The 12894-nt window shown below is 26.6% G+C and overlaps 1 protein-coding gene across 1 annotated transcript; it reads right to left on the bottom strand.

Annotated features, from left to right (window-relative positions):
• Positions 1 to 675: 675 nt before the first annotated feature.
• On the bottom strand, positions 676 to 5164 carry LOC100212598 (mitogen-activated protein kinase 1). The gene is made up of 2 exons (XM_065816614.1): positions 4187 to 5164; positions 676 to 1628 (listed from the first exon to the last, which is right to left on the bottom strand). Exons 1-2 carry the CDS (start codon positions 5022 to 5024, stop codon positions 871 to 873), a joined length of 1596 nt encoding a protein of 531 aa, XP_065672686.1. The 5' UTR covers positions 5025 to 5164; the 3' UTR covers positions 676 to 870.
• Between the last annotated feature and the right edge of the window lie 7730 nt (positions 5165 to 12894).

The following is a 12894-nucleotide window of genomic DNA, read 5'->3' as shown; positions in this document are numbered from 1 at the left end:
ATTCGAGAGGACGTGGCTTTAAAGTGCATAGAGCAATTTCAAACTTCTTGATAACTACGCAATCATCCACAAAACGCGTGATTGTGGTGTGTTACCGATGCCCATATTTTGCATTTATAAGTAAATATCTCTAATAACTATGAGTGGTCGGATCTTTTAACTACGACTGTAAAATGAATAAAAACGACAAAACGCGCTATTTCTTAAAATACCCCGTTCCAACTGACAACAAAGCATGTTTATTTTTAAATGCTTATTAAGTTGCTTTTGTAAAAAGATCTCTTAAACAACGATGACGCAATATCTCGAGATTGTTTTGTTTATATAAAAAGTTTGTGTTCAGGGCTGAGGAAGCGGGAGAGGGGGCACAATCGTCAATTTCCAAAGCAAGTCCTCTATATCATAAAATTTTTACCACGTTAAAAAGGCGAATGATTTTCTAGGTGATTATTATATTTTAAAAGGTTATAAATCTTTTATTTTAAGCTGAACTAATAAAACTTTTCAATAAGTAATTATAAAAATCAATTGGCGCCTGAGAGCTGGAGTTCAAAGTGAAGTATATATGCATTTTTGTTAAGAGCTGGAGTTCGAAGTGAAGTATATATGCATTTTTGTTGAGATAAAGTGTAGTGGGATGATATAAATGATGAAAATAAGAAAAAACTACAATCGTTGTCGTCTAAAACAAATATGATAAATTAACTTTTCAGTATCGTTTCATTTACTAAATATTTTCTTATAAACGATAATAAAATTATACTTTTTTGAAAGAAACTGTATAAATAATTTGCAAACATTGACTATATAAAAAAAAAGTAAATTTATATATTATAACAAACCTATAAAAGTAAAAATATATATAAATATTTAAATAGAAAAACAGACAGATTGCCATGTCGTGCAAGGTAAACTTGATAATTTTCCTTTAGAAATCATTTCTTCCACACCAAACTTTCTTTCTTCGCATAGCTTAGTAATTATTTTGTCATTTAAACTTTCACCAGAGCTTGTTTGCTTATTATTAATGCATATACCTGTATGCTTATCTAAAAAATGACACGTTTTATAAACGTTTACATCAATAACTGGAGAAAAACTTGAATAATATGAAGATTGCTGAGAAATACTATCTAAAGAATTTAGGTTTTGTTTTGTAACTGCACAGTCATTTGGTTCATGAACTTTTATTTTGCATATACCCGGATCAAGCTGCGGTTCATCTATCAGTGTTTCTCTTGAAACAACGTCATTAATATTTGGAATACAGTCTCTCGTTTTCAAAGAACTACAAATATGTTCTTTACTTATATATGAATCGTCCAGAATGGAAACAACTTTGTTCTTAAAATCATCAAAAACAAAAGTTTCTTCAAAGTTTTTAAATAAGTTCTCACTTGAAAAAGTTTTATTTTCACAATGACTAATGAATGAATCTTCAAGTATTTTTCCTTTCAATTCTTTTATTGGTAAATTATCAATCTCATGTTCAACGTAAAAAGGTTGCATACAAATAGGTTCATCCAATGGATCATGTAAATCAGCAAAAAACGGGTGGCATAAAGCTTGTTCAGCTGATATTCGACGATCTGGATCGATACAGATCATTTTACTTAACAAATCAATGGCTATAAAATAAATATATTTATGATTACTTAAATATTATCAAAAAAAGTTGCATTAAATATCAAGTTAAAAAAGCACAAAACATAAACATATTTGATTTTGAATTAAAAAAATCCTTATTATTTAAATTATTTTGGCTTAGGCGCCAAATTCGCAGCTTGTTTTCAACACCTTCGTCTGTTTTAACGCCAACTTGAAGTAATAGAAAAATATTGTTTAAACATTTAATTTATTTATTATTATGTATACATCATCATTATTATTTATATAATAACTGTGACCAAAAAAGATACGGAGCCAAGCTAAGCTAGGATTTTTTTATGAATATATTAATTGTGAAATCAATATATATATTTATAAAAAAATATAAATATTGATTCCTCAATTCATTTATCTAAATTAATAAATATATATATATATATATATATATATATATATATATATATATATATATATATATATATATATATATATATATATATATATATATATATATATTATTTTATAGATAATTATTATTTTATAATTTAAATTTAGTTACTTATTAATAATTAACTTTAACTATTTACATGTTTAAACTAATTAAAATTTTTAACTTAATTATGATTTTATAATACATAGAATAAACTTTTTGTTTATTATGCTTTCGTTAGTGCATTAAAGCTTATTTGATTATATTTAAGTATGTTTCAAATCTAAAATTAGAAAATTTAATTTTTCAAAAAATAATTAAAAACAATAGAAGAATTTTCAATAGTGCTAAAACTATCAGTATAACAACTATTTAAATAAAACCTCAGGCAAAATAATAATGTCAAGCGAATATAAATTCTATGGAATTAAGATTTCACTATTTACTCTTAAGCTATATAGAATTTCTATTTACTTCAGTAAGCTTGAAAAAATACATCAAAAACTAATTACTTAAGGAAGCGTCCATAATTTACAATAGAGATTTAAGGAGGTAATACATAAATGTATACATAGATACATATATACATAGTTACAAAATCAAAGCTGATTATATTTTACATATATATATATATATATATATATATATATATATATATATATATATATATATATATATATATAAATATATAAAAACTAATTATATATATATTTATATATAATTTATATATATATTTATATATAAATATACATATATATGTATATATAAAAATATATAAAAATTACTTATCATTTTATATAGAGATTATTGTTTTAGATTTTATTGTATAAGATAAAATTTTTTTAAGATAAAATAAAAAAAGTAACTTTTGTATGTGTGCATGTATGCATGCATGTATGCACCTATGTATACATTTATTTTTTATATATATTTATATATATATATATATATATATATATATATATAAATATATATATATATATATATATATTATGTATTATATATATATATATATTATGCCTTATATATATATATATATATATATATATATATATATATATATATATATTATAACATAATATATATATAATACATTATATATATATATATATATATATATATATATATATATATATATATATAATACATAATATATATATATATATATATATATATATATATATATATATATATTACATAATATATATATATAATACATAGTATATATATATATATTACATAATATATATATATAATACATAATATATATATATATATATATATATATATATATATATATATATATATATATATATATATATATATATATATATATATATATATATATATATATATATATGAAGAAAAATATTTTTTTCTTTGGATGAAGTTTCGTTGAAATTAATTTTAAAATAAGTATTAAAAATGCTATTTTATTTCTGTCTTAAGGAAAACCACATCCAGCTGCAAGGTGTAATAAAAATCCGATATAAATTACAAATTATGAGTCAATGTTAGTTTCCTAAGCAACCGGGAAAACACAACAATGTTATTTGAATGAATATTACTAAATTTTAATAAAATGTTTTCTTATGGTATGAATGAGTATTTAAGTTTTTGTAATACTTATAAAATATTTATAAAATGTTGAAAAAAAAAAAAAAAAAATGCAAGTATAAATCCAAGTGTATATATATATATATAATATATATATATATATATATATATATATATATATATATATATATATATATATATATATATATATATATATATATATATTATATATGTATATATATATATATATATGTATATAATAATGATAATAATAATATCAATATTGATAATAATAATCTACTACTAATATATTTTTAAATGTTAAATGCTATTTAAAAAAAAGAAAAAAAAAACCGCTAAATCCTAATTAAGAAAAATACTCAAGGTTTGTGGTTATTATTTAAAAAGTTGTAAAAAATAAACTACTTTCTAATCCTTTATATTATGATCCCTTGTGTTTACTTTAAGTGTTTTAAGTCGAAAAACAAAAACCTTAAAATAATTAAAACAAAGATTAAGCGGTGTATTTAAATTTCTATTTGTTTAAGACAAATAAAATGTCAAGTGAAAATTTAGATGTAAAAAACTTACCATCAGATGAAATTCCTCTAAAAAGATGCTCTGGAAACATAGAAATATGATCGAAAATGTTCTCTACTTTTAATCCAAACACTCGACAGATGCAGTCTATTTGATCTAGGTCATTTTCTCCAGGAAACAATACCTTTCCTAGTAACATTTCTCCGAACACGCAGCCAGCACTCCAAATGTCTATTGGATAAGAGTAATCCCCTGTTTTAAGAATAACTTCAGGGGCGCGGTAATATCTTGTTGAAACTAGAGCAGTAAGATACCCCTTATGGGTATACCTGTAGTCAAAAACTCGTGCTAAACCATAGTCGCCAACTTTTAAAGTTAAATCATCCGTTTTAACAAATAAGTTTCCTGGTTTGATATCCCTATGAACAACGTTTGCAGAGTGAATATATTTTAAACCACGCAATAGTTGATACAAAAATATTTTACATGTTTCAAGCGATAGTTTTCCATTTCTTTCAATGATTCTTTGCAAGTCTGAGTCTAAAAGCTCTTCAACTACATAAACATTGTCTATTCCATTAAAAGATTCCGTGTTAGGATCAATAGTGTTTCCACTTGAGTCAATTATTTTCATAGTTTTTATTATATTCTCGTGAGATAATCGTTTTAAAACACGCAGTTCTCTTAAAGCAACACGACAATGACCTTTTCCTACAAGTGGTAGTCTTTTGAGAGCCACTGCCGCATTAACACTATTAGTTCCATTAAGCAATGAATTGTCTACTCCTGATAAAACAAAACTATTTCCACTTCCTGAAATTACTTTTAAACTTGAAAAATTTGAACTTAAATCACACAAAAAACTTGTACTCTTACAATTTGAAGGCATTTTTAAATAAATTATCGCAACCGTAAATTTATATCCTTTTATAGTGTACTTTCGACCCGTCTGAAGTTTTTTTACTTTTACTGCAATCTATAAATAAATTTCGTTTAAAATAGTTATCATTTTTCCTTGTAAATTTGTTCGAACTGATTGGCTAATAATCTTCGACTTTTAAGCGAGAATTTTTCGGCTGATTTTATTGGTTGAAATTTATCCAATGCATTATTTAACAAGAACTTATCTTAAAGTTACAAAACTTTAAAGTATTTCGTAACTTTTAAGTTAAGAATGATAAAAAGGGCGCTGTACAAACTTCTTTGTTTATAAATAAAGTAAATATCTGAACGGCATAATGTAAAGAAATTTTTTTTGAATGTAAAAAATTTTTTTAAATAGTTATGTATTTTATTATTTAACATTTGTTGTAAAATTAAAATATATGACTTTTTTTTCTAAAAACTAAACAAATGATTGAAATCCCCCTTTAATGCGCACGTTTACAGAACATGTATCGCGTCAGGAATTTATTTATTTGTTTCATTTAAGTAAAAAAGAAATTTCAGTTATGCGCGAAATGCGCTATTTTCTTGTTTAGTTTTCCTGTTTCTTACTAATTAGTTTATACGCTGTTTTTTTTTAAATGTAATGTAGTAAAAACTTTGAGTTTAGTTAAACATTATTTAGGACGTATAACGTCATCAGCTTTAAAAAAAAAATGCGGTTGTATTTTTATGAATTTTGCTTGATATTTTTTGTAATTTTTATTTTGCTTATCAATTTAAGAATGAAATATATTAAAAATCAACGTCAGCTATAAAACTAATTGCGACAGCATTTTTAGTTGTTTTAAGTTGAAAGCGGTTATTTTTTTATAAATCTCTACAATTTTTATTTTTTGGTCTTTGATAAAATTTCTCTAAATTTGTAATAAGTTTCTAATTTCTGTACGTAGAAGTCGAACGTCTTTCGGTTTTTATAATTATCTTTACGTAATATTCGAAAAAACTTTAAGGAAATTTAAAAGAAGAATTATTATCAAAAAGATTGGTGTCACAGAGCGCCGTCATTGGAATAGCATTGAATGAGCAAGTTTCTTATTGTCGTACTCAGTGGACAACGGTTTACTAGTCTAGAGCAAGATTTGAATGCTGACACAATTCTAACTTATTTTTATGTTTTATTAGAGGAGGCTGAATAAATGCGAATTTCATAACTGCGAATCTGCATAAGTGCGAAGCAGTTGCAAAGACTGGCATAAGTGCAAACTGGCACAAGCGCGAACTGGCATAAGTGCGCCGAAAGAATTTGCAAACATTGGCATAAGTGCGAACTGGCATATGTGCGAATCAATTGCAAAAACTGGCATAAGTGCGAACTGGCACAAGCGCGAACTGGCATAAGTGCGCCGAAAGAATTTGCAAACATTGGCATAAGTGCGAACTGGCATAAGTGCGAATTGGCATAAGTGCGAACTTGCCATATCACCACTTATGCCAATTTGCACTTATGCCAATGTTTGCAAATTCTTTCGGCGCATTTATGCTAATTCGCGCTTGTGCCAGTTCGCACTTATGCCAGTTTTTGCAATTGTTTCGCACTTATGCCAGTTCGCACTTATTCCAGTTCGCACTTATGCCAATGTTTGCAAATTCTTTTGGCGCACTTATGCCAGTTCGCGCTTGTGCTAGTTCGCACTTATGCCAGTTTTTGCAAGTGATTCGCACTTATGCCAGTTCGCGCTTATGCCAGTTCGCACTTATGCCAGTTCGCACTTATGCCAGTCGCAATTATGCAGATTCGCAGTTATGAAATTCGCACTTATTCAGTCGCCCCTTTTATTATTCTTAAGGTAGTGACTACTAAAAAAATAATTTTCGTATTCAATATTCGTATTCAATATCCAATATTCAGATTGGTTTTTTTACTTCAAACACAATAAAGGCATTAAAAAAAAATTTTTTTATTTTTTTAAAATAATTTTTGGGTAAAAACAGGTGGATTTCGGTCAAAAACATGCAATGTTCTTGGCCAAGATATCTCAATAAGTTAAATAAAATTTGTTCTAATTTTTTGCAGTTTTATTCCTTTTATGTAGATTAATGTCCCGAGATAAAAAAAAAAAAGGACCAAAAATTCAGTTTTTCAAAAATTTACATTCCTAATTTTTTTATCTCAGAACATAAAGCTCATTATCATTTGTTCAAAATTTCAAGTCAATTGGACAAACACAACTCTTGCAATCTTTACCAGAAAATGCAAAACTTTAAAACAGAGAAAAATGCAAATAAAATTTTAAATATTAAATTTACAAAGTGATTACGTAAATGAAAATAAGTAAAGACATATAAAAACAGGTTAAAATCTCCCTTTTTTTATATACTGTTCCCTTTTCATCGTTGTATTTATTATCAAAGCCTTTCCTAGTTAGCTTTTTTCTTTGGTTTTTAAATTTTTCAGATGATTTTTTGTCCATTAACTTTACACGCAGACGATCAGTCTTTTGAAAACCATACTTGGTAAAATGTCCTGGATTATTTCCTAAACTGCGCAGAACATCCATCATACCAGTTTCCCACCATTAAACTGTAAGACAGCAGATGCAACACTAATTTCAAGTTACTTTATTTTCAAGTTACTAATATAAAATTACTTTACATTTATGTTAGTAATAAACCTAATCAATAACTTTGTTCTTTCATATATGTCATTTACAACATAGAAAAACTAATTACAAAGTAGCAGCTACTGGTTTGAGTGTTAAGAATTTGTATGCGTTGCTAGGGGAACTAAACTAACATGCTAAAATAAATATGTTTTCAGGTCAGAAAAATTTTGCTTATATGAAGATCTATATATTTTTAGATTCTACAATAGTTACTTTTTAAAATGTTGCAACTTTTGAAAAATCGATTTTTTCAAATTTTTTTAGTTGTCTTCACCTTAATGTTAAACAAACATTTGTGTACACCTTATGCTAAACAATGCATTTCAAACGCTTGAAATTCTCTATTCGAACTATCATCTAACCTAGAACTTCACTGATTTTTAGCAATGTTTAGTTTTAGCGATTATAAACAATTGACTTTTATTCGTCAAAAGCATTGGTGTTCTTATCTCCAAGATGGCAAAAGTATTAAATCAACGAAATTTTTTTTTTTTTATATTTAATATAAAATAGTTATTTGCATGTTTTAAAAGCCGTCAAAAGCACGACAAAAGCACATAAAAGCAAGTCATTAAAAGCCGTCAAAAGCACGACAAAAGCACATAAAAGCAAGTCATTAAAAGCAAGCACATAAAAGCAAGTCATTAAAAGAGTTAAAATGATAGTTAGTTATCGCTTTGATTTGAAAAAATGACTCGTTTATTAAGTTTATTATTAAGTCATCGAAAGTTAAATTATTCGTTTTTAGTACGGAGAAGCATTAAAATGAAAAGAACAACGACTTGTTATAAGTAAAAGGACAACGATTTATTTAGTTTGATTAAATTATAAGTTTTTATAATTTTATTACTTAAACTAAAATTAAAAGTACATATAAAATGATTAAAAAATAAATATTGTTGATATATATACTTTTAGATGTTCTTGTAAATTAAATACACAACATTTGTTGTTATCCTTTAAAAGATCGTATTAATCTTTATTATCAGAACCTTTTACACTCCATTGATCTCTTTTAGATGTTTTCAGTAGAATTTATTTTTTCTTCAAGTTTTTATAGACTACTTTTTCTAGTTGGTTTACACAAATTAGAAATCGTTAAACTCGCATCTTTTTAAATACGTTAACTCTTTTTCTTTTTAAAATTCATACAGCTGCATTTGAACGCCAAAATATATTTTAATGAATTTAATTAATTAATTTAATCTAATTATCAAGATTCTATTTAAAGTTTTTATATTTTTCTTAATCTTACTCAAAGTTACTCGACGCGTTTTTTGAGGATATTATTCCTTTTAATGAGGATATTATTCCTTTTAATGCGGTTTTGAGGAAAAATCTGGCCATGATTTGTTCTACGTTGATTGCAACAGGTCCAATATGAACACTTTACTATTTTCTGTAGATACTGGAATAGTTAATAACAATTTGCTTTTTCCTAACTGCGTTAGTAAAACTTCGGGTTTTTGTTTTGTTCAAGATAGTCAGACCAAGTCTGTTTATCTGATCTGCGATCTGGACGCAGTAGACTAAGGAAAGAATTTATTTTATTAAGGTTATATAAGATTTCATTAAAAAAAATTGATTTTGTTAAAATTAGATTATAAAATATAATACAAGAATATAAAAGATTACAAGTTATAATTTGATTATAAAGATTATAATATATAAATTATATAAACATATTAAAAAAAGATTATAAAAAGGTTATATAAGATTTTATTAAAAGGAAAAAGTTGGTTGTAATGTTTCATCATCAAGTCTGATTGTCCAGATAGGAATAAGACTATGAGTGGGAGATTTGAGAATGTTTTAAAATTTATTTTTCTTAAGTGTTTTTACTTTATATTTTAGAGTATATAACTCTGGTTCAAGGTTATTGTTAGTTACTTTCTAAAATGTTGAATATTTGTAATTCCCTTTTACGTTACGAACAACAAATACTAGCATTATAGCCAACAATTAAGTAAGTATAACTCTTATTATAATAAAAAGAATTATAAAAGGAACATGGTATAGAAATATATATTAGTGTTTAATAAATTCGTGAATAAATCCATTGTCATCGGTAACTTAGTAAACCATTAGTGGCTGCTTATGACTAGTCACTTTATCACATGTTGAAAATTTATCGGCTGACGACTCAAAGCGGATGCTACTAATGGTCCACTAAGTAACCGATGAGTAAAACTCCAATGACTCGCTCTAAAATATTATTGGTATAAGTCTATTGCAAATCCACCACAAAAATGTTTGCTGTATTTTAAATTTTTAAACTTTTAAAAACACATACTTGATAAAAAACATCTTTTTAGATGGATTTGTAGTGCTTGGTACATGTTGCATTGATATGCATCAATGCAACATGCACCAAGCGCATCTTGTATAGTGCATAGTTGTTTAGTACTTGTTGCACTGCTACCTGATGCAAACGAAACCATCGAGATATCTTAAAACTGTCTAAAAAAGCTTGCTGGTTTTGTGAGACTTCTTCTCGTTCATCACTTTTTGCTAGTAAAAGAAAAACAAGCGGTGGTTTAACAGTTCACAGAGCAACGTTTCATAGAACAACGTTTAACAGTTCACAGAGCAACGTTTAACAGTTCACAGAACAACGTTTAACAGTTCACAGTTCAACGTTTAACAGCTCATAGAACAACGTTTACAGAACAATGTTTAACAGTTTACGATAAAACTGGTAAGAAAGAAGACGGTGAACTTCCTGGTTAAATGCTCTTCCGCAGTAATAGTAAATCATACAAAATTAAAATTTCGGTTTTTGGTGTTCAATTAAAGTTTTGTTTTTTACCGAATTTGTAAAACATACAGAAACAAAAATTTCTTTATTGGTTCAAATTGAAATTTCAGCCAAAATCAAAACCGAAACAGTATTTCAGTCAATCACTAGTAATGGGGGTTACAAAGAAAATGAGTATGAGGCAATAGGGATTTGAATGATCCCCAGAAACATTTTGAAAGTTACACATTTGATTATCATATTTTATTGATGCTTTAATAGCTTTTTGAGGGTTGTACATTTTTTATTAAACCGATGCTAGTTTTGCCGTTACTAAACTTATTTTAGCTAAATAAATTTAATAGAATAAGAAACATTATCAACATTTAATTTACTACATCGGTTTGGTTATAACGGGTTATAACTAAAAAAACAGAAATGACTTTGAAGACAAAGTTATGTAATATACTTTATATCAATTATGGTTGCAATCTTACCTAGTTTGTAGCATTTTCAATTATCTACAAAACTTGTTTTATTTTAAATTGTAATAATTTATTCTTACGGAGAAAAATGAAAGAAAAGCAAGAAGCCCGTTGAGAACGTACAGCTTCTATTTGAAAAATCTATCTAAAGAGGAAAAGTTTACAGTTTATCACTTCTATGCTAAAAAATTCCTATTAACACCATTTATACCAATATTCGACGCGCTGAAAATAATTCTAGGCACCATAGAGTCACTTGAATTCGTAGGATTGCTTAGAGTAATAAAAAAAAGGAACATCGAAAGAATTTAAACAATGTTTGACCACAAAGACGATATATTGCAAACACAAGGAGCTCGGAAATTTAAGTGCACCCAAGTATATGTTAGCAAAATATTAAAAAGAAAGTCCTTAATCAGGCCAAAGAAGAAGAAGAAGATTCCATTAAGATTTGTAAACAAATAGAGGTAGTTTAAACGATGTGCGGTCGGCTGTACCAAATTTCCGCCAATAAATTGTTAGTCCTTGACGACGAGTCGTACTTCACATATAACCACTCTTCGATTAATGGAAATGATATTTATTATTCAAGTGATGTTTCTCTAACATCAAAAAGTGTCAAACCCAACCCCACTGCAAAATATGAAAAAAAATTACTTGTTTGGATTTGCTTTTCCGATAAAGGAATATCTTCGCCAATATTCAGAGAAAGTGGCTTTGAAATCAACAAAGAAGTCTTCAAAAATAATTGTGTCAAGAACAAACAAATTCTGTTTATCGAATAGCGAATACATATTTTGGCCTGATCTTTATGTTGTTAGTGAATGAATCTGTATTTTTCTCAAATATTTTTGACAGATTAAGACAACCAAAATATGTAAATGACTTACAAAAATCATGAAATTGTTCATCTTTTTGGGTTATAAGTGTATTCAAATCATGAAAGTAAGTTTCACAATTAAAGTGTACAGTGGGTGTGGGTTATCAACCCTCTACAAATTTCTTCTGTCATGTGATTTTTTTCAACCCGCTTGCCTTTAAATTCAATTTTGTCATTTTATTACTTTCAATAATTTTCAGATTTCTTTTGTTAGTAGATTTGCTACTTCTTTGATTTAGGCATAAAGAAAGTGTTTGTGACGTTTATACATTGTTCAAATGAATAAATAAACCCTCACCAGTAATAACTGGTGAGGGTTTATTTAGGGTTTTATTAAATAGTAATTCTATTATTTAGTGTGGATATTAGGAATTGTAGAGGAAAATCTTATAATGATACATGAGCAATGGCTGGACACGCTAAAGGGTAAAAATAAAGCTAATACAGCTAATACAGCTAATACAGCTATTAACTTTATTATTTGTGCTTCATGCAATATGCAGTCTGTAAGGAACCATGTAAAAGATCATACTTTTTTTAATTTTTCACCAACTAGGAAACAAGAGTAAGAAAAGCGAGTTGTCAGGATAAATAAAAAGAATTGATATCGTTACACGTCCAATGAACTTATCATTATAATTTCACTTTAAGTTTAAGATCTAAAACTGAAACTTATCTTTGCATAAAAAGTTACTGATCTTTTAATACTAGAAATAGTTGACGTTGATAAAATTAGTGACGAAATGATGATAACATATCAGATGACGGCAATGATACTTATAAATCTATGAGAAACTATAGACATAGAAGTTAATAATAATTAAAATAAAAAAATGACAATAAACCAAAAAGTTTTATCAGAAAATTGCAAAAAAATTTAGAAACTATACATAAAAAATTATTTTATGTACTTCTTCATTAAAAACTATTTATTTGACCTTTTAAAAAGCTGAAGGGAGGGAAGGAGGGAAGGACAAATAACCTCCCTCCTAAGTTTTTTTGAGGACCTTAAAAAAACTTAGGAGGGAGTAGCTTAGCGATAATTTATCGAAACTTTAAATCAAGCTTTGATAAATTATCGTAATTTTAGGCAGTATTTTGGAGCT

The sequence above is a fragment of the Hydra vulgaris genome, chromosome 13 (assembly GCF_038396675.1).
Source record: "Hydra vulgaris chromosome 13, alternate assembly HydraT2T_AEP".
Classification (NCBI taxonomy): Eukaryota; Metazoa; Cnidaria; class Hydrozoa; order Anthoathecata; family Hydridae; genus Hydra; species Hydra vulgaris.
This window is presented reverse-complemented; position numbering and strand designations above follow the sequence as displayed.

Bases quoted from the DNA above. Each gene is read 5' to 3' on its own strand.
- LOC100212598 (XM_065816614.1), bottom strand. From the start codon at position 5,024: ATGCCTTCAAATTGTAAGAGTACAAGTTTTTTGTGTGATTTAAGTTCA. The intron at 1,629-4,186 runs GTAAGTTTTTTA...TTTATTTTATAG, and splicing joins TAGAGGAATTTCATCTGATG to CCATTGATTTGTTAAGTAAA.